The 23,555-nt window shown below is 42.9% G+C and overlaps 1 protein-coding gene across 3 annotated transcripts in view; it reads right to left on the bottom strand.

Annotated features, from left to right (window-relative positions):
- Window positions 1-1,137: 1,137 nt before the first annotated feature.
- The window catches only part of SH3GLB1 (SH3 domain containing GRB2 like, endophilin B1), a 130,267-nt gene continuing 107,849 nt past the window's right edge, over window positions 1,138-23,555 (bottom strand). For all 3 annotated transcript variants that reach the window (XM_073593196.1, XM_073593197.1, XM_073593198.1), the window contains 2 exons: window positions 8,384-8,609; window positions 1,138-4,147 (listed from right to left, as the gene is read on the bottom strand). In XM_073593196.1, coding sequence (XP_073449297.1) covers window positions 4,040-4,147; window positions 8,384-8,609 — 334 coding nt within the window. In that variant the 3' untranslated portion in view covers window positions 1,138-4,039. The remainder of the gene's footprint in view (window positions 4,148-8,383; window positions 8,610-23,555) is intronic.

Below are 23,555 nucleotides of genomic sequence, written 5' to 3' on the forward strand. Positions count from 1 at the left end.
CCGTGTGAAAGGGGCCTTACCCAGTGAAGTGACTAGCCTCAGCTGATATACAGAGGTAAAACAAACATTCCCCCCCCCCCCTCAGGAACAGAGCCGAGGCCCCTCCCGTATCACCTTTATCCCTCTTGGTATCAGGAAAACTTGTCAGAAGTAACTTATACTGTTAGCGGCAGACGGAAATGACACTCAGTGATCTGAAGTGATGTACACGCTATAGGATATGCTTTGTTCATACTGTATTTCAAGCCTTGAGGTTTACAGCCACTTTAAAGTGCAGTAAGTGGACTCTGGTTCCAAGCACTCTAAGGGCATACTTATAAAGCAGTGAATATGATATTTAAGTATTCACAGCATGCGATCACTAAACTTAACCCCTTCACACCTGAGGGTAAGACAAATATTAATTTGCAAGCACAATTTTGCAACTTTGACACGTGTACATATCACAACAACTACTTTGTGCATCCAGGTAGATTATACCTTGTTTTTTCAGGACAAAGTGGACTTTATTTGGTAATAAATGGTAATGGATATCTCCTGATTACCTTTTGATAATAAAAAAAATAGCTGTATATTTGTTGTTACTACCATAACCTTCCACCAAAGAACCCACAATTTGGTTACAATGCAGTGCGGAAAATCAAAAGATGAACCCTTAAGGGCCCATGGATGCATTTTTGTGCACTGCAGAGCTCTACATTAGGCACCGCACCACACAAATGAAAGCAATGTTCCTTACTGTAATTGAAAAAGTTTATAAAAAAAATAAATAGGTGCAGACTGCATTTTTCCACAGCACAGAAAACACTGAGGGAAATTTTAACGGGAGCAGCTGTACATGGAAACCAGTTTCTAGTTTTCATTTTCAAAGCCTAAACTGAAAAAGCTGAGGAGCGAAGTTGATTGGTTTCCATGCACAGCAGCTCCAGTTTTGAAAAACTCCCCCATTGTGCGCTGTACTGTGCTGCACAATGCATGGCACCGCACCACACAAATGAAAGTAATGTTCCTTACCGTAATGTGACTGCTGTACATGTGCTCTTAAAACATGTTCATGAACATATTCAACACCCATATGAAAGTCAAACCTTCACAGAAACAAGAATTTGAACAAAACATTTAAGACAAAACAAAAACTTGTTTTTTTTTTTTATTTTACAGTCCAATTTACACAAGTTTTAAATGTGTTTGGTCTGATATGCTTAATGTATTAAAGCAATTTTAGTTTCTATATTTAATCTAAAGAAATTTTAAATATATTTATAAAACAATACAAAATGGAGTGTGTTGGTGGTGTGCTCTTAAACCCCCATATACATTCAGTAGGTTAAAATAATATTCTTGAGTTGAATTTGAAGCTTCCTATGTAAATAAAAACAGTTCATGTCCACCATCAGAAAAAGTCCACCATTTTTAGATATGTTGACACCAGGTCAGTAAAACATAGACAGATGCATGCATGATAGTCAAAGACCAACATGTTTTCTGTGAGTTCCGCTTCAAGATGTCTAAAAATACACATCACCCAGCAGGTTCCAATGTAGTTCTGGTACCCCAATTTCCACTCTTTGGCTTAATTTAAAACCGAAATTCCAGGATTGGGTTGACTCACAAATATGGGCATGATTCCCAGTACTTCTTCAGCTTTTATTATGGTGAAGTAAACTAACGTCTTCTTGTAATTGTAGCTCCCTTGAAGGTTGACTTTGCCATAGAGGATGTAACTTGACTTCGTAACACTTCCCTTCCTCAGGCACTGCTCATGTGCCTGCAAACCAGGCATTAAAAGATCAAGAGGACAAATCCAGAATCATCCACGTGATATGAAGCGTACCCAGTAGTGGAAATTATTGGCCTGTCCTTTCTAATTACGTTCTAATTTGCACTCCATCCACAATAAGGCCTGGTTTAACAAATGACATACCCTGTTTCACCGTGGCACACTAATCACCCATCACTCTTGCTTCAGGAATCTGAGCCTGAACTAACACATGCATAGCAGAGATCCAGTGCAGGGAGACTCCAAGGTGCTGTTACTTGGACCTTCAAAAACAGGTCAGCAATATCAGCTCCTTTATGTTTTACAGGTTGCATCCAAGCTTGCTGTTAGAAGAATGCTTCCAGCACGATGTTCAGACAAAAAGAAAGAAACATACTACAAAGTTTCCAACATCATTTTAGTGCATGCTGAGTAATTTCTGCCACATCCAAACGAATGGACAATCTCCTGCTTGTCTGACAGGGCCATGGAGCTTACAAATGAAATATAGCACAGCCTTTTTCACGTATCTGAATGAATGGCAATTTGGGTAAACAGCTGCGTGAAGCTTTTCGTGGTGCATAATCGGACATGCTGACATAGTAACACTAATAGAATTTTAGACTGTGCTTCAATAATGTGAAATGCAAGGCAAAAAGACACACAGACATCAGACTAAAAGATTAGTCTGTGCTTTGCTTTTATTACTCCATAGAAGTCAGTGTAAACGTACAGGAAAATTCATGATGAATGCATATCATATGCATCAATACTCTAAATGCTTCTTTAAAGTGTAACTGCATCTTTATATAGTAGCCATTAACACACACACACAGTCTTATACTGACCTAATCCAGTAAAATATGGCTTACAAATGCAGATTAAAAACATTTCCTGGCCATGGCTGCACATGCCCTTTGCGCTACTATTTGTTCCTATAAAGCCAGTCATTCCCAGGGAGTTGCAGATTATGACCATGTACTTGGAATCACTCTATAGAAATGAATAGGAGCGCAGAGTGCATGTGTACAAAGCAGGCAGCCATATCTCACTGGATCAGGAACAGGTATGTAAACGACTGAGAGGGGCTTGCAGGGGTGGTGGAGACTACCATTTAAGTGTTACATTTTAAAAAAGTGTAACGTGTTCCAATGTGAAAATTGGTTTGGTGTAGTAAACCAGTGGTCTCCAAACTGCAGACCGGATGTGGCTCTTTGCTTGCCTTTATCTGGCCCTTAAAGCACTATTCCTCCCACTGATACAAGGCACTATACAGCCCAATGACACCAACTATGGGGCACTATTCCTTTTACGGACACCAAAGATGAAGCACTATTCATACTACCGACACCATAGTTGGGCTACTATACTTCCCACTGACACAAATAATGAGGATTATTCTTACTAATACTAATAATGGGACACTACAACTCCCCCTAATACCAATGATAGGGCACTATTCCTCCCACTGACACCAAGGATGGGGCACTATTCCCCCGTAGTGGGGCACCATTCCTCCCACTGACCTTAACAATGGAAATTATTCTTCCCACTTATATCAATAAGGCACTGTTCCTCATCCTACCACCCACAGGTGATGTTATGCAATTTTTTTTACCCCCTCTGATCACCAAGTCTGAGGCATTTTCTACTCAGTCACAACCCGACCCTCCTAAAGTCTGAAGGACAATAAACTGATCATTTGCCTAGAAAGTTTGGAGACCCCCATAGTAAACCCACAAAGCAGATAACCTGTTAGTATAAAGTAATGCAGGGCCTGAAACAGGTAGCAATTAGAGACCAGCTAATGAAACCATGTAAAGTGTTTAAACACCGCCAAACATACCTGATAGTTCTTTGCTAACTAGGGAATGTCACAGCCTCTCTTTGTTATATAACATTAGTATAAAACATTTGGCACAACATTTACATTTGACGAAGGAGGAAAAAGAATAAAAAGCCATTCACCAATCACAAAAATGGAGTAGAAAGTTATCACGCCCCCCCCCTCCAACGCATGGCAGAAGTTTGTTAATATTGACACTAGGTCAGTACAAAATTGTCAAGTCCATAATAGCCAAACACAAAATGTTACGTGACTTGAGGGTTTTTCATGCAAGAAAATTGGCAGTACAGCCAAAAGCCAGTTTATATGGCTGAAATTCTTTTAAGACATTTATATCTGGAAGATCTTTACATTTGCTTTACATCAAGCTATTTGCATATAAATATTTATTTGCTGAAAATCGGCACTTCAGGAGAGATTAAAAAACAAGTCAGTTAGTTAAGTAGCTCTAGGTAGGTAATTGGCACTTTGCCTTTCTGGTTGCCCCTCTCTCCAATCAACCAATCAGAATCCATCCCAGGCATGCTATAGACAGTTATGACCTAGAAGAAAGAAAATATATATGTTAATTAGAAGTAGCAATTTTAGGTTATATTGTCATGCAAGTTTGTGAAGAGGTATTTGAAATTTATTTTTTTTCACAGGTATTGTAACATATGCAGCATCCTAGCTCACTGTGTAGTACGCTGTAATGTCATTGTGACCTGGCTGTCAAAAAGCATGCAGTCATATAGAAGAAGCCAAGAACCAGTACACTGGCTTAGAATGGAGGGCTGGGCTCCAGGCCAGGTGTCGCACTATCCTGGCAGGGCTGCTTATTACAAATCAACACAACAAAGTAAACCTGGCTATTACCCAATTTTTAATAGTCAGAGGACACCTGTCTTGGGAGGAGCCATGTGAGTTGCCATTTCTTACAATACTAGCTACCTGGCAGTCTCTGTTCAGTACTTTGAGTCTCTGTTCTATAAACATTTAGTAAAGTGAGACACCAGTGAAAACAAATCAGGGTCAAGGTCAGTGGTTACCTTTTTTCTACTCACAGCAAAGCAAGGGGTTGGCCAAGACTTTGGTGATCAGCATCATAAACCGTAAAAGGGAATCTAGCTTTATTGAGCTTATAGGCTTTTAAGCTATAGCATATAATACTAATCATATCATATACTAATAATATAAAATACTAATAATAGCATACTAATGATAAATACGTAATCTTTGTTTCACAAATAACCATTTAATGCACATCACAGGCATGACACAGTATTCATAGGGCACTAAATATTTTCTGAGAGATCGCAGCAGGAGAGACTTAGGCCCCTTTCACACTTGTGATTTTTTTTCCTGCGACTTTGGACAGTCTCGCATGAAAAGTTGTACCCCATGAGTCCCAATAATAAGCATTCATATCTGTGTGACTTCAAGTCGCACCAACTTTAAAAAGTAGTCCCTGTACTACTTTGGTCCGACTTTGATGCAAGTTGAGGTCCATAGACTTACACAGGCATTCCCTGAAATCACATCAAAATCGTGCAGTTTTCAAGTTGCAGCAGTGTGAAACGGGCCTTACTTTCTTACACTTTGACTAAACGTTTGAAAGGAGTCCTCTACACATATACACAGGCAAAAAAGATGAGTCCTTGCAATTACATTTGTGTGCACAAACGTAAGCTTGAGCTACTGAACTCTAAATAGGCTGTAGTCACCAAAATAAATAAGGATAGCTTTGAAAATGTGTGTAAAGAAGAATAGAGCTCCCCTTCCAGGGTAAAATATTTACTTATAAGACCCATTTATATATTTTTTTTTTAGTTATCAGACCTGACCAAAATAAAGAAAACATAAGGATTTACTACGCGTTTCATTTAATCAATTAAAAGGTTATACATCAAAATAAAGATAATACACTGATTAACCATAACATTATGACCACTGTCCGGTAAAGTGAATAACATTGATTATCTTGTTACAATGGCATCTGAAATTTGGTGGGATATATTAGGCAGCAAGTCAACATGTTGTCAGCAAAAAAAATTGAGATGTGTAAGGATTTAAGTTACTTTGACAAGAGTCAAATTGTAATGGCTAGACAGGGTGAGAGCAATTCCAAAACTGCAGCTCTTATGGGATGTTCCTGGCCTGCAGTGGTCAGGACCTACCAAAAGTGGTCCAAGGAAGGAAAGCCAGCTAACCAGCAAAAGGGGTCATGGGCAGCCAAGGCTCACTGACGCACGTTGGAATCGAAGGCTGTCTGCATGGTCCAATCCAATAGAGGAGCTACTGTAGCTCAAAATTGCTGAAAGAGTTAATGCTTTTTCCGATAGAAAGAAAAACACTGTGCATCGCAGTTTGTTGCATATCGGGCTGTGTAGCCAATGACCTGATAGGGTGCTCATGCTGACCAGTGTCCACACCCAAAAGCTCCTACAATAGGCACATGAGCATCAGAACTGGACCACAAGAAATGGATGAAGATGGCCTGGTCTGATGAATTCAAGAATGGTTTGAGCAGCACAACACCGAGCTCAAGGTGTTGACTTGGCCTTCAAATCTCAAACCAATTGAGTATTTGTGGGGTGTGCTACCTCGCAACTTACAGGACTTAAAAGATGTGCTACTGACGGCTTGGTGCCAGATACCACAGCCTACATTCAGAGTCTTAGTGGAGTCCAAACCACAATGGGTTATGGTGGGTGGTCATAAAATTATGGCTGATCGCTGATTACAAGGGTGTTACAGCACAGTGAGCATAACTTATTGTCTCCTCAAAGAATAATCCAGCAACTTCAGGCATCCCTGTCCTTTTTAATTATTGACCTGCACTATGCAGTAGAAGTGGAAATGTGTGTTTAGGTCCTAAATGGCTTCCACATATACACCTTTTTGCTATCTCATGTATCGTATATATAGAAGCCATTTAGGACCTAAACATACATATCTTTCCTTTTATTGCAAAGTGCAGGCCAGTAATAATAAAGGATAGGGTTGCCTGAAGTTGCTAGATTAATCTTTGACAGAGCAATGAGTTATGCTCTCTATTTTGAAACCCCCTAGTATTTTATATATCTTAGTTTTTTTGGGGGGGGGGGGGGGAGGCGACGACAAACCTGGTTACATGCATAGATAATGGTTTGTTTACTTGCTGGTGCCATCTAATTTTCAGTTATACCCATTTTTTTGCACGTGTGCTAAAGGGGGTAAAGTGCGCTCTGCTTAATATTTTCTGGGAGAATATTTTTGTAGTCAAAATGTTGAAGATTTCGTTCAACATTTGCAATTAGCTATAAACAAAGCTGCTGAGACTTTAACCCCTTTAATGTTCTTTAATGTCCCATTGGGGAGTTCCCTTTCCTTTATGTCCAAGAGACAGAACAGGAAGTGGAAATCTTCCAAAAATATATATCTCCTCTACTTTTACGGCATTTCATAGAAATTCTAATGACATTTTAGCCAGAATTATAACACACTGATGCGTACAGTGGATTTGGACTAATATATACAGTGGCAAGTAAATGAACCCCCTGAATTAATGGGTCTTCTGCAGTAATTTGACATAAAATCTGAACTTATCCTCATCTAACGTACTAATCCCAACGCACACGTTCCTGTTAAATGGCTGCGCAAGTGGGGCTGGAACTGTTTTAAGTCAAAACAAAAATGGTCACCAGCACACCAAGGATCTCCAGAGTGGGTCCAAAGTTTCTTAATCAGCGATCACAACATTACAGCGGATAGCAACATTTTGGAGCCACGCAGGACCCGTTCATCAGGCATGTGACAAAGTATAGAACAAAGATATTTAAAGAACCATTCACCAATCAGTAAACAATCCGTATTTTTGCTAGAAAATTACTTAGAACCCCCAAACATTATAGATTTTTTTTTTTTTTTGCAGAAACCCTAGAGAATAAAATGGTGATAGTTGCATTATTTTATGTCACACAGTATTTGTGCAGCGGTTTTTCAAATGCAATTTTCTGGGAAAAAATACACTTTCATGAATTAAAAAAAAAAAAAAACTAAACAAACTAAACAGTAAAGTTAGCCCAATTTTTTTGTATAATGTGAAAGATGTTATGCCGAGTAGGTACCCAATATGCCATGCTTTGAAATTGCGCACACTCATGGAATAGCGGCAAACTATGGTACCTAAAAATCTCCATAGGCGACGATTTAAAAAAAAATAATGGTTACCAGGTTAGATTTACAGAGGGGCTCTTTTGCTAGAATTATTGCTCTCACTCTGACGATCACTGTGATACCTCACATGTGTCATTAGAACACCGTTTACATATGCGTTTTCTTTGGTGTGTGAGCATGTGGGGACAGGGGCAGCTGCAGGCATCACCCTGGTTTAACCCCTACAAGTCATGAATGCAAATTTGCGTACAGTCAGCATGAAAGGGTTAAAATGTTTGAGTGCCTCTTATTAAAAGGAGTTTACACTAATTTTATTACTCTATGGGTTCACTTACTTTTTTCCTTCAGCACTTTGAATGTATGAAAACACATTAAGGTAGAATTGTTTGTTCTTAAACACATTGTATTTGTCTAGTGTGAATTATATGAGGATCACATACTTTTTCTTACCACTGTATGTGACTACAGTCCAATGAACAAGGTACTCACACATAGCCGACAGCACTAAACATAAGCATCAGGTACACAGTTCCCTATTTATATTTAATCACAAGGTTTTAAAATTAGCACCTACCTTTCAGATGTTAGAGTTTTTAAAATAAGTAAATTAGTAAGATACTAGCTGAACCCAAAACAATTACCTCATCTGCAAGAAGTGATAGTTCACTGCTGTTGGCAGCATCGTAGTCATACAGAACTCTGGCCTTTCTGCTGCCACTTGTTGCTTTCAGCTCACTGAAGCCTGATGTGACAACAGAATTGCTTGCAGCAGGTAATGGAGCGGAGGCAGAGATTGATGGCAGAGGAACACTTTGCATAGGCGTTAAGGACGACTGATTATTGTTGGATACAAAAGTTGATGGAAAGCTAAAAGAAAAAGAAAAAAAGAAAAAAGCCATTGAAAAGTTTCAAAGCTGTTTAGCTTAACAGCATTTTAAATATTTAAGTATTCTAATAATTTTTTTCCAGTACTGCACAAAGAAATGGAACTTAGCGTTACCATTTTTAAGGGAAAAGATAGTTACGGTTTTCTATAATGTTTTATTAAGTTAATGAAGTTGATGTGAAATGTATCCGTCAGGTCTGGCTTGTAATGCCACTAGATCCATAACCAAGAATCATTCAAAACAAAACAACTCTCCCATGTCCAAGAGAAAAGAAATAGTGTGGAGATTATGTGTGCTTCCTGCATAATAGTAAAGCACAGCGTTTGTGCCTTAAAGTGACTGTAAAAGTTTTTTTTTTTTTTTTAAACAACAAACATGCCTATACTTACCTGCTCTGTGCCCCAGCGGCGCTCCCCCTCTTCATAGGATGCCCTCGCAGATAGCCGCTTTCCCTGAGGGCACCCGTGTGAGTGTGATCACGAGTCCCACTGCTGCATTGACACAGAGAGCAGGACTTTGCCCCAACCCCCAAGTCACTGGATTTGATTGACAGCCAATGGCTCCCGCTGCTATCAATCTATCTAATGAGGACAGACAGAGGCTGGAGTCGCTGGGCTTGTGTGCATCGCTGGAACGGATGGGCTCAGGTAAAAAGAAAAAAAAAAAAAGGGGGGCTCTGTTTAACGTTGATGAGGGAATCAAAGATTTCTCTTGTTTAGCCCACTGGGGCATTGTGTATGGCTAGCTTTACTGTTCATTTTAGTGCAAGCTTACCAGTTATATCTGATTGACACACTGCATCAGTACAGCCTCATTAAATATTACACAACTCAAAATAAGTGCCGAATATGCACCACCTAATAAAATATCCTGTAACGGCTAAAACGCAACTTCAAATATACACACTTTGTCAACCATAACTGAACCCAGAAATGAAACGTAATAGGCATTTAGCAGTCCTTAGGTGTGGTCACTGTATTCATTTTCAGGCTAAGAACATTTTAGCAAGTACAGGAAATACCTGTTGATCTTGCCAGAAATGAATGTCCTTGCCACTACCATTGATGACTGGACAGCAATATTATCTTCCTTTTGTAACCTACCAATCCCAACATCCCCCATGTAGTGGAGATGAACAGAGGCCAGACATGTTTAAAGTCCAGCCAGCCTGGCTACCATATCTTCGAGCTATCCGAGACTGGAAGTGTGTTATTCCCAAAATCAGCAAAAAATGAAAAGAAATGTAAAAAAGCTTGAAAAGGTTAGGTTAGGTTACAGCCTTATTCCAAAATAGATTAAATCTATTATTTTCCTCAAAATTCTACAAATACCCCATAACGACAATGTGAAAGATAAAGTGAAAAATAAAGACGGCAAAAAAAAAAAAAAATCACATGTACATAAGTATCACAGCATTTGCCATGACACTCAAAGCTCAGGCGCATCCTGTTTCCACCTGTTTACATCCTTGAGATGTTACAACTTGATTGGAGTCCACCTGTGATTGGACATGATTTGGAAAGGCACACACCTGTCTATATAAGGTAAAAACACAGCAATAACCAATAATAATAATACTAATAATAACCAATAATAAGCAATAAGGACTGAGCCAAAGCTCCGCTGTGAGTACAGCCTGACCGGAGCTCCGTGGCGATAGATGATGACGTCAGCACGGGGGAGCCGCCGGGATGTCAGCTGATGCAAACCGCTGACTTTCCAGATTGTGTATCCACAGGGGTAAAAAATCCTCAATGAGTAATGGTGACACTGCACAGAACCAATGCTGACTCTGAGAGGCTGATCAGGGGGGAAAATGATGCTGCCGGCAGGCTGATGGAGCTCACATCTGCCTAAGCGGCCTGGGCCTCCTCAGGAGAAAATAAAATCAATAAAAAAAATGAAGCAAACAAAGGGACTGATCAAAAGTCGCCAGACCAGGAGGGAATGGTGGGGATGATAATACTGAAGAAGAAACTCTGCTGGCTGATGGGAAAGCTTCACAGAAATCACGGATGGATGGATGATCACTGTGGACTGTCTCTAGCTGGGGCCACTGTCATGGGGTTGCCTTGACGACGCGTTTCGCACATGAGCGCTTTGTCATAGTCAAGGGAGTAGGCAACTCGCAAAGTTTAAATAGATAAATGTGAATTAAGGGAGGGGACACAATGGGAGGGAAAAAAAAAAAAAGGAATAGTAGTTAATCCACTGTGGGGGGACAAGGTCTCTAATGTTAACTCCCTGCTGCTCAAACCCCCCCCAACGATGGAAAAACACACAATAAAATATACATATTCAAATCTACATTCAGGGTACAAATCCTAGAAAACACATAATTTACAATCAAGCAAAACATTTTTATTAGTTGTCACTAAATACTTTTTATAAAAAATCTCTTAAAGATATCTTAAAAATCTCTCCAAAAAATCTTATTTAAAAAATCTTTTTGGTTTCATTTCATAACTTCATTATTATTCTAAAAAACATCCAGCATCTCACAAACTCTACACAAAACTGCCTGTTTCCAGTTCTTCATTTAACCCCTTGGGGGCAAGGGAGTCAAACATATAAATCCAAAAAACCTCACGCTTGCATAGCAGGGAGAACCTCTCATTGTTGGTTAATGTACACTTAGGGATTGTTTCAATCACAAAGACCTCTAAATGCCTAATGTCCTTGTTGTGGAAACGTAAGAAATGCCGGGGCACACTGTGTTCATCACTCCCTTTAGAGATGAGTCTACGGTGGTCACCCACTCTAGCCCGTAATGCTCGAATGGTCTGACCAACGTAGACTAGCCTGCACGGGCAACGCAAAACATATAACGAAGTCAGTGGAACAAGTGATGAATTGCCTAATCTCATTTTTTGCCTGTGTTGGTTGTAATAGTCTTGGTGCCATGGGCAATAAATTGGCACGTAAGACAGCCCCTCTTTTTACACTGGAATATGCCCTTTCTATCATGAAAATAAGATCTAATATCAAGGGGGGATTTAGATGATTTGTTTACTATTTTGCTAGGCGCTAACAAATTTTTTACAGTACGGGCTTTTCGGAACGTTACCTGTGGAACCTCAGGTAATACCGGAGCAAGACGTTGGTCCAAACATAGAATACCGAAATGTTTTCTGACAATTTAAAGTTATAGACTTATATTTATCATTAAAAGTAAAAATAAATCTGTCTGGTTGGTTCTTGATTCGTCTTTTGGGCACTTATCCCTGAGAGGGGGGTTCATTTGGGACAGGAAGGCGTCATTGATGAGGTCAGATGGATAACCCTTCTCTTGGAATTTCTTTTTCATCACTGCCCCCTGTTCGACATAATCCTCCACTCTTGAGCATTTGCGTCTAAATCTATTAAATTGGCCACTTGGGATGTTGCATTTCCATGATGGGTGGTGGCAACTCCCAAAATGCAGATAGGAATTGCCGCTAGTTGGCTTAACGTGTTTTTTAGTAAAAATCCTATGTTGATCATGGACTAGCACCAGATCCAAGAACACGAGTTCATGGGGATCTATAACATAAGTAAACGACAGGCCAAAAGAATTAGAATTACAATGGGCCACGAATGAGGAGAACAAATCTGGGCTCCCGCTCCATATGATCACAATGTCATCAATGTACCGCCCAAAAAAGACAATGTGCTCAACGAACGGATTGTTGGCCCAGATATTGTGTTCTTCCCAATAGCCCATGGTGAGATTAGCATAGACCGGAGCAAAGTTCGCTCCCATGGCAGTTCCCCTACGTTGTAAATAGAATTGTTCACAAAACGTAAAATAATTATGTTTCGGGGGGCGTGGCTTAGCAATGGCCGAGTGAGGAAGCATTCTATGTGAGCTCCTGGCATTGCCCCTCGGTATCCCTCGATTTGACGGTCTTTCGTTATTAAATCCAAGGCATGATATCTACTAAAAGATACAGGACACGTTCTGCAGCCAGCGGTTCCAGCTCCCAGACCCCCCGGAGTGGGATTAAGCGATATTTCAAAGACCAACAGAGGACATCTCCAGGCGCCATTGCTACGTCGCCTCGTGGTCTGACCCAGAGCGGGACGAGCGAACTGGACTTACCGATCACACCGCTCACATCCACGACCTCAGACTCGGGATTTGACATTCCGGAGATCTTCCGGACAGGCATGGCGAGCTCGTCGCAGCGACACAGCGGCATTCCGGAGGACCTCCGGAGCATTCTGCAAACCCTACCCACCAAGGCGGATATTGAGGCCTTGCCCTCTAGATCGGACATGGAGTCCCTCATCCTCAGACTGGAGGAGGCGCACAGCCGAGATATGCAAGAGCTGAGGACAGAAGTTCAAGATCTTACAGCCAAGGTAGACTCCACTGACCTGTCGGTATCCTCCCTTACACAGCGGGTACTAGCCCTAGAGAGATCGCATGAGACACAGGCTGCCAGGGCGGTGGACTTACAACTTCATTTGGAGGATTTGGAAGACCGCAGCCGCCGCAATAATTTGCGGCTGCGGGGTATACCTGAAACCACAACCGCAGAGGACCTGGCAACGACGGTCACGGCCATCTTCCACAAGCTCCTGGGCACGGCGCCACCGCTTCTAGAGTTAGATCGGGTACATAGAACACTTGGCCCCAGGCTGGCTGCTCCGGAGAGACCCAGGGATGTTCTGTGTAGGCTCCATCGCTACACCCAGAAAGAACTCCTTCTGAGGAAAGCATGGGATCAGGGTGAGGTGGACTGGGAAGGTGCTATGATTAAAATCCTCCCTGACCTTTCCAGAGCAACACTTCAGAGGAGAGCACTACTGAGGCCGGCTCTAGAGCTCGCTAAGCGACAAGGCTGCACGTATCGCTGGGGGTACCCGCTGACAGTCACGTTCCGTAAGGGATCTACCTTCTTCAACCTGCGCACCCCATCAGAGCTGCCAGCCTTTTTTGAATTCATAGCTGCGGAGCCGATTCCGGTGCCGGACTGGCTGGCATTTGTCCCAAATCCGAGGAGCCGAGCAGGCAACGATCAACGCCGAAACCAGCTCCCACCACGTCAGCAGAGAGCCCGCAGAAGGAACCGCTCGCCCTCAGCAGAGGAAAGGAGGGAGCCGTAATGAAGGGTCTCCGCGGAGGTACAAGCAGCTCCATGTGTTCGTTCTTTAGAAGGAAGTTTTGTGTCCCCTTCCTTTGTTTGGCAAATCTTTCGTTGTTGTTTTTCCCGTTTTTTTTGCCTGCCTGCAGTATGCCGACACTCGGATTGATGGTGGTTATTCGGCTCCGTCCCGACCCGATCTTCCGTTCGGGTTGAGACCCCTCGGATCATACATGGTGATCGTTATATCGCAAAGGTTAGAGGTCCTGACTGTGTAAACCCCAAAGCCCTCTAACATGTACTTGATGCCACAGATCCAAGAGGAAAAAGGGGAGAAGCAAGAGAGAATTCCCAAGGAGAAACATTGGCTCTCAATGTCACATACATGCATAATGCAGATATCCAGCTATAGACGGAGAAATCTGCACATACTTTACTTGTGAACATTTCACACGATGAATAAATCAAGACTTTCCCTGCTGGAGCTAAACGGAAGCATGAGAAACAACGAAGAAGCATGGTGTTAATATGTTCATCCGGACATTGGGACACTCCTCTCAGGTATAAGGCTCTACTTGAGTCTCTTTTTGCTTATTTCGGATGGTAGCAGACCTGTATCCTATGTTTAAGTTATAACACTGGAGAGGGAGGTGATACGGGACCTGGCTTGTAAGGATGGGTGGGGGAGGTCTTCGATCGAGGCAGGATTTCTATAGCTGTGTCCTTTGATTGACCCACCCGACATAGCCATATTGTACATGAGTGCAGCTTTGGCAGAATGTTTAAGTTAACTGCTAGGCAAGCCACAGTTTTTGATGTTGCTTTGTTAGAAAATAGGAGCTGTTTGGAACCTATAATAGTGTAAGACATAAGTGGTACAGCCACACATATAGTTTACGCAATAAAAATATATGTCATACTTTCCCAGAACCGAATTTGGTGCCTTTGTTCAAATTTGTATTTTGACCGTCATAAGATAAATGTAGACACATTTCACATTACCAAGGGATGCAGAGGGGTAGCCGGCGAACTCCTTGCTGGCTATTTCTCTCCACTACCCTAATTAGGCCAGCGCTCGATTGCTGGACCAGTTCCAGAGAGCGTCTTAGCACTAGTGTGCTACCTACTTAGAAATAAATTTTGTACTAGACTGGGTTCCCTAGTCTCTAATTATTCTCTTTCTTCCTATACTGTTTCCTGTTTCTATATCTATTGAACTTCTTCCTTCACTTACCTCTACCCCCCTACCTTCCCTCATCCCTGATCGGGAGACATGGATTCGGTGAACGTCCTCTCTTTGAACGCGAAGGGTCTGAACGTGCCGGAAAAACGCCGCATGTTGTTACAAGACCTAAAACGCTATAAGACTGACCTAGCCCTAATTCAGGAAACGCACTTCAAAGATGGAGGTCTCCCTGTCTTGCGGAGTAGGCACTTCCCTGTGGTGTATCACGCCACGAATGGATCTACTAAAACTCGCGGAGTATCCATATTGATCTCCAACAGAGTACCATGGAAGTGTACGGATACAAGGCTTGATCCAGGGGGGAGATATCTGTTCCTCAGGGGGGAGATTGGGGGTATCACGGTGACCCTAGCGAACATCTATGCACCAAACACCCAACAAGACAACTTTCTGGGTAAGGTATTAGAAGACCTAACGACATTTACGAGAGGCCATCTTATAGTGGGGGGGGATTTGAATGTCCCGCTTATCCCCTCTGAGGACACCTCCTCGGGGACCTCCTCTATCACTCCTAGGACTAGGAAAAGGATTTCTAAAACATTACATAGGGCACAGCTGGTTGATGTATGGCGGCTCCTACATCCGAAAGAACGTGACTACACCTTTTACTCTAACCCCTATAAACAATATTCCAGGATTGACTACTTTCTGATACCACATGCCCAATTGCATGCCCTTAGAGACTCCAAGATAGGCTCTATTACGTGGTCAGACCACGCTCCAGTCCTCTTGACGTACGCCCTGACTGACAACACTACGGACAGACCAAAGACCTGGAGATTAAATGAAAGCCTCCTACAGGACGAAGAGGTCCTTAGGGATGTCATAAGAGAATTAGAATTCTATTTTAAACACAACAATACCCCTGATAGTGACCCTGGTATTGTTTGGGAGGCCCATAAAGCGGTGATCCGCGGCATCCTAATCAAACATGGGGCACGAATCAAACGAGACCGTACAAACCAACTGACGGTTCTCCTAAAGGACCTTCACTTAGCGGAGGCAAGACATAAACATGCCCAAACATCTCAGGGAGAGGCAGAACTTCTGCTCTTACGCAACAAAATCACGGAGCTGATGCAATTTAGAGCGAAAGCTACAATACAAATATGTAGAAGAGTGTCTTATGAATCAGGGAATAAGTGTGGGAAGTTGCTGGCCAAGTCACTTCGGGAACAACAATTGGCAAATTATATCCCCCACATAATGTCTTCTTCTGGACAGAAGATGACTCTCCCACAGCAGATAGCCACGGAATTCAAAGACTTTTACTCGTCCCTATATGATTTGCGGCAGACACCCACATCACAACCCCACATAGAGGATTATCTGTGTAAATCTGGAATGCCCAAACTACCTGCTGAAGCCAGTGAGTTACTGGATGAACCCATCTCTCTGGAGGAAATTCAAAGTGCAGTTAAAGTCATGAAGCTAGGGAAAGCACCGGGACCGGATGGCTTTACAGCCCTATACTATAAATCCTTACTACCGTCCCTGGGAGCCCACATGCACAAATTCTTTAACTCACTGGATTCAAGTACACATATCCCTAGAGACACACTGCTAGCACATATTGCAGTAATTCCAAAGGAGGGAAAAGATGCGGGGATGTGCGGTAGCTATAGGCCAATCTCACTACTAAATTTAGATCTAAAAATTTTTACAAAAATACTGTCCACTAGACTCCAAACATATCTCCCGTCACTGATTCACTTGGATCAAGTTGGGTTTATCCCAACTAGAGAGGCCAGGGATAACACGACCAAAGTCCTGAATATCTTACATGTAGTTAACCAACATAAGACACCTTGTATCTTTTTGAGCACGGACGCGGAGAAGGCCTTCGACAGGGTGGATTGGCGTTTTATGACCTCGGTCTTGAAACATATAGGTCTTGGAGGCAGGATGCTGACTTGGATAGAATCACTATACTCCAATCCCTCGGCGAGGGTTCGTGCTAATGGGATTTTGTCGGCCCCATTTGCAATACGGAACGGAACCCGCCAGGGATGTCCCCTGTCTCCGCTTCTGTTCGCCCTGTCGTTGGAACCTTTCCTGCGGACTGTACGTGCACATCCAGACATTACGGGGGTAATTATGGGAGAGACACAACAGAAAATAGCAGCATATGCAGATGACATGCTGTTTACTCTCACCAATCCAGCAGTCTCCCTGCCCAACCTTCTTCAAGAGTTTAAATCTTATGGTAACATATCTAATCTGAAGATCAACTTTAGCAAATCAGAGGCTATGGGAGTGGGGATCTCCCCGCGTCATTTAGCTGCCCTACAGAATAACTTTAAATTTAAGTGGACCACTACAGCTCTAAAATATCTTGGTACATACATCCCCCCCAAATTATCCCAAACATTTGACCTAAACTTCCCTCCACTTCTAAACTCGGTCAGATCCCTTCTCTCCACTTGGAACACAGGTCTACATTCCTGGTTTGGTAGATGCAACATCCTGAAAATGTCCATCCTACCAAAATTCCTGTACCTGTTACAGGCGTTACCAGTCCATATACCCTCGCATTATTTCACCCAGACCAGTGCCCTTTTCTCTAAATTTATCTGGGCACATAAGAGACCCAGAATCAATAAAAGACTAATCACCCTACCTAAAACATATGGAGGTCTTGCAGTACCGGACCTCCATAGGTATCAACAAGCAACCCACCTGACTAGACTTATCGATTGGAACCGCCACCAACACACGAAGCTATGGACACACATAGAACAGAGCCAGTGCCCAGTACCGTTAAACAGGGCCCCCTGGTGTCACGGCGTCTTGCCGGAAAACGTAAAGAAGCACCCTTTGATAGGGGTTACCATACGTACTTGCGCATCGCTCTTTGCTCGACTACACCTCGACCCATCGGTTTCCCCATTACGTCCAATACTAGGCACTCCTGAATTTAGCCCGGGGTGTCTCGATCCAATCTTTAGGTCCCTACGCAACATGGGCCTCTCGCAAGCATCCCACTTCATTACAAATGGTAAGTGGGTCTCGGCTACGGACCTTATGCGACCGGAGGGCCCGTTCCGTTTAGATTTTTGGAGAGCTCACCAACTTAGCCACTTCCTTAGATCTCTCCCCTCGCCGACACAATTTGAACGAGTGTTGTCCACCTACGAATTGTACTGCACGGAAGAGGGTGACCTGCCCCATTCTTTGTCACTGACATACCAGCTGATAAACAACCCCCCAAACAACTTCCAACTACCCGCGCTTGAAACATGGGAAAGAGACTTACAGTGTACCCTTACATCAAAGCAAAAACAGAACATTTTACACTTTACATTTAAGTCCTCAACATGCACTAAGACACAGGAAACAAACTACAAAGTGCTCACTAGATGGTACAACACACCCGCGAAGCTAAAGAAATTCTTCCCATCCTCATCAGGTCTCTGCTGGAGATGTGGCGAAGAGTTGGGTACGATCCTTCATGTGTTCTGGTCCTGCCCTAGGCTGGAACGGTTTTGGAGATCTATTCAACAGACCATACAAAAGTTCACAGAACGCCACGTCTCAGCTGACCCAGCTGTCTTCCTGCTTCACGCAACCACAATGTCCAGAAAGGCATACAAAAAATCCCTGACCCGTCATCTCCTAGATGCGGCAAAGGCGTGTATTCCACTTCTCTGGAAAACGACCAGAACCCCAAGTATGGGAATGTGGCTCAGGAAAGTGGAGGAGGTTAGAAACATGGAGGATCTTATTCTCACCGCACGTAATCAAAAAGAGCTGTATGACAAAACCTGGACAAGATGGTTGCTATTTATATTTTCGGATGAGGGACGTGATCTTCTATCAGACCCAGGAAACACGGCAGACGGTTAACCAATAGTAACAGTTACAGGACATAGTGGGTTGCCGAATCCATGTGTCCCATTTCCCTCCCCCACCTGACCCATCCCCTTATCTCCCTCTCTCTCTACTCTTGCCCCTCTCCTTTTCTTTGCCTTTCATTTAATTTTTTCTCTTTAACTATACTGTAAAGATACTTTATCTTGGAAAATGGAAAATGGTGGGGAAAAAAAAGGGCCTTTCAACTAGATATGAGTAACAAAACAGAGTGGTATTCCTTTACATGCCCACAGTCTTTTTGTTTTGTGTGTTTTTTTTTTCTTTCTTTGCTGCTCTGTAAAAGACTCTGTATTGGAAGTTGTTATTAATATTTTGTTATTTACATTGATGATTGAGGCTGCGCCCTCGTTGAATATTTATGTCCAAAATGTATTATTTGGCCCCTGGCCTTCCTGCACCTGAATAAACTTATATTTGAAAAAAAAAATAATTATGTTTCAGGCAAAATTCAGTGGCTTGAACCAAAAATTGTGATTGTAGCAAATTGAAATCCCCACTTCTGGTCAAAAAATATTGTATGGCTCTCAGGCCTATTTCATGGGGTATAGCGGTATAAATGGAAGACACATCTAAAGATGCCCACCAATATCCCTCTTCCCATTAATAATTTTGAAGGGCTTTTATTGCATCGTTGGAATCCTTGATATATGATGGTAATTGGCACACAAGGGGCTGCAAACAACAATCAATATACATGGACAAGCCATTACTGAAGCTATTCGTGCTCACCACAATAGGTCTCCCGGGGGGATCCACCAATGATTTGTGGACCTTTGGAAGGTGGTAGAAATATGGAGTACTACATTCAGATGGTAATAGAAATTGTCTTTCTTTATTGGTGAGTACTCCATTTTGCCAAGCTTCCTGTACCAGTGACCTTAGTTCCAGTTGAAACCCTGGAAGAGGGTCAGACTGTAATTTCAAGTACGTGTTGATGTCCGCTAACAATCTACTAGCCTCTTTGATGTAATCGGTACGATCTTGTACCACCAAGCTACCCTCCTTGTCTGCCTGCCTAATGATAATCTTGGTATTGGACATTAACTCTTTCAAGGCCGCGTTCTCACATCTACTCAGATTCTGGTGTTTCCGCCTCTTAGAATCATCACATAATGATAGAAAGTCTTTATATACAGCTTGATAGTAAGTTTCAATGTAGGGGCCCTTTGAATTGATTGGAAAGAAGGTTGATTTGGGTCGGAAGGGGGTATGCATTACTGGTGGTTTTAGACTAGCAGTGGGGACATAACCCTCTGTATGGCCCTCCGCCCATAGTTCCTCTAGGGTGGGGACTTAACCCTCAAGGCTACCCCGGGTGACTATACAGAGGCTGCCGGTAGACCAGAGAAGAACAAAGAAAAACACAGCAATAACCCAGCACCAACGGTAGACTACCTGGAGAGCTCCAAACAGGACATGTGGTATACGACTTGTATATTTACCATGCCATGTACTAGGACATTTTCTATACATGTAGCATGAAAAAAAAGAGTGGAGGGAGAAAAAAAAAAAAGGACCACCCGTGCAGCTGGACCAACCGTAGCTGGTAGATACAGATCATAACAGAGGAAAACAAATATAGCCCAGCGCTCAGGATATTTTAAAAGCAAACTGCAACAGTCATAAATGAATAAATAAAATTGAGTAATTTAATAAACCAATAATAAATATAAAATAACAGTAACTGGTGAATAATAAAACCAAGTTGTAGGAAACTTTTACAGAAAAAAAATCACAGTAACACAATATTAAGATATTAAATAGTATTACACTAGGTTCCAGCATGTAAAAAGCACTTGCAATAAAAGAGAGTCAGCCTTTGAACAGCAGGAGACCAGCACAGGAGAACCATCCAGAAAATGCCCCAACAGAAAGCAATAGGTGAGGTGGTGGGAGCAGAACACAGTACTCAAAACAGAGGGCAATGGGTGAGGTAGTGGGAGCGGAACAAAGTACTCAAAACAAAAGTGGAAAACTCACAACTACCCCGTTGGTTAGAGAATCTGGCACCATGCAGGACGGCTCGCCGGCTCCAACAAGCTGTATGATAACCGTGGCAAGGACTGAGCCGAAGCTCCGCCGTGAGGGGGACAGCCTGGCCGAAGCTCTGTGGCGATAGATGGTGACGTCAGCACGGGGGAGCCGCCGGGATGTCAGCGGATGGAAACAAACTGCTGACTTTCCAGATTGTGTGTCCACAGGGGTAAAAAATCCTCAATGAGGAATGGTGACACTGCACAGAACTAATGCTGACTCTGAGAGCCTGATCAGGAGGGAAAATGATGCTGCCGGCAGGCTGATGGAGCTCACATCTGCCTAAGTGGCCTGGGGCTCCTCAGGAGAAAATAAAATCAATGAAAAAAATGAAGCAAACAAAGGGACTGATCAAAAGTCACCAGACCAGGAGGGAATAGTGGGGATGATAATACTGAAGAAGAAACACTGCTGGCTGATGGGAAAGCTTCACAGAAATCACAGATGGATGGATGATCACTGTGGACTGTCTCTAGCTGGGGTAACTGTCATGGGGTTGCCTTGACGACGCGTTTCACGCATGAGCGCTTTGTCATAGTCAAGGGAGTTGGCAACTCGCAAAGTTTAAATAGAATTTAAAGTTTAAATTACTCAATTTTATTTATTCATTTATGACTGTTGCAGTTTGCTTTTAAAATATCCTGAGCGCTGGGCTATATTTGTTTTCCTCTGTCTATGTAAGGTCCCACAGTTAAAAGTGCATGTTAGAGCACAAACCAAAAAGTCCAAGGAATTGTCTGTAGACCCAAGACAGAAATGTATCGAGGCACAGATCTGGGGAAGGTAACAGAAAACTTTCTGCAGCATCGAAGGTCTCAATGAGCACAGTGGCCTCCATCATCCATAGATGGAAGTAGTTTGGAACCACCAGGATTCTTCCTAGAGTGGGCCACCCGGCCAAATTGAGCGATTGGGGGAGAAGGGCCTCAATCAGGGAGGTGACCAAGAACCCATTGGTCACTCAGACAGAGCGCCAGCCTTTCTCTGTGGAGAACCTTTAGAAAAACAACCATCTCCGCAGCACTCCACCTGTATGGCAGAGTGGCCAGAAGGAAGCCACTCATCAGTAAAAGGCACATGACAGCCTGCCTGGAGTTTGCCAAATGGCATCTGAAGGACTCTCAGACCATGAGAAACAAATTCTCTGGTCTGATGAAACAAAGATTGAACTCTTTGGGCTGAATGGCAATTGTCATGTCTGGAGGAAACCAGGCACCGCTCATCACTTGGCCAATACATCCCTCAGGGTTTTTCAGCGTCAGGATTGAGGGAAAGATGAATGCAGCAATGTACAGAGACATCCTTGATACAAACCTGGTCCAGAGTGCTTTGGACCTCATACTGGGGAGAAGGTTCATCTTCCAACAGGACAGCAACCCTAAGCACACATCAAGATAACAAAGGAGTGGTTACGGGACAACTCTGTGAAAGTCCTTGAGTGGCCCATTCAAGATCCAGATTTGAACCCGACTGAACATCTCTGGAGAGATCTGAAAATGGCTGTGCACCTGATGGAGCTTGAGAGGTCCTGCAAAGAGGAATGGGAGAAACTGCCCCAAAAAAATAGGATTTTTACGTCATACTTACCCTGTAGAATCCTTTTCTTTGAGTACATCATGGGACACAGAGTCAGGCTAATATTCATTACCTGCTGGGTTATACTTCATCTCCAGGTGAATGGACACTGATAGCCTAAAGGTCTATAGACCAGGGGTCTCAAACTGGCGGCCCTCCAGCTGTTGCAAAACTACAAGTCCCATCATGCCTCTGCCTGTGGGAGTCATGCTTTTAACTGTCAGCCTTGCAATGCCTCATGGGAATTGTAGTTTTGCAACAGCTGGAGGGCCGCCAGTTTGAGACCCCTGCTATAGACAAAAAGTGATCCCCTTTATAACCCCTCCCATACAGGAAGTACTTTAGTTTTGTAGCAAGCAGTAAACCCTTAAAAAAGAGGGGAGGGATCTCTGTGTCAAATTATGCACTCAAAGAAAAGGATTTTACAGGTAAGTATGATGTAAAAATCCCATGTTCTTTTTCATACATCACGGGACAGAGTCAGGCTATAATATTCATTACCAATACTCTTGCTTGGACTGTGTTTAGAATCAGACCTAAATATTTTAGACTTTGAACTGGTCTCAAGGCTGACTTTTTGGTATTTATAATCCAGCATAAGCTTATCAAATACCTCACTGTGTATATTATGCTCTGTTCTAGAGCCTGTACTGAGTGATCTTTGAGCAGGAGGTCGTCCAGATACCCGAGCACCAGGATCCCTTGAGCCCTTAAAAGACCCAGTACTGGAGCTAGGACCTTTGTGAACACCCGGGGAGCTGTAGCAAGCCCGAAGGGTAGAGCCACAAAACTGAAAATTACGTTCCTCTACTGCAAAACGTAGGCACCACTGATGAGGCTGAAAGATGGGTACATGCAAGTATGAGTCCTTTATATCGATGGAGACTAAAAAGTCTACCCTTTGGAGTGAGATTAGTGAGCGGACAGACTCCATCCGAAAGGATTGTACCAATAGATACTTGTTCAGGGACCTTAGGTCCAAAATGGGCCCTGTGTCCCAGTTTGGTTTCTGAACCGTAAACAATTTTGAATACCGGAACCTCTACAATCACTCCTTGATGCACTAGATGATGTAGTGCCTGAAGCAATAAGTTTCTTTTTGGAGGATCCGAGGGAACGCTGGATCTTA

The sequence above is a fragment of the Aquarana catesbeiana genome, linkage group LG07, assembly GCF_042186555.1.
Source record: "Aquarana catesbeiana isolate 2022-GZ linkage group LG07, ASM4218655v1, whole genome shotgun sequence".
Classification (NCBI taxonomy): domain Eukaryota; kingdom Metazoa; phylum Chordata; class Amphibia; order Anura; family Ranidae; genus Aquarana; species Aquarana catesbeiana.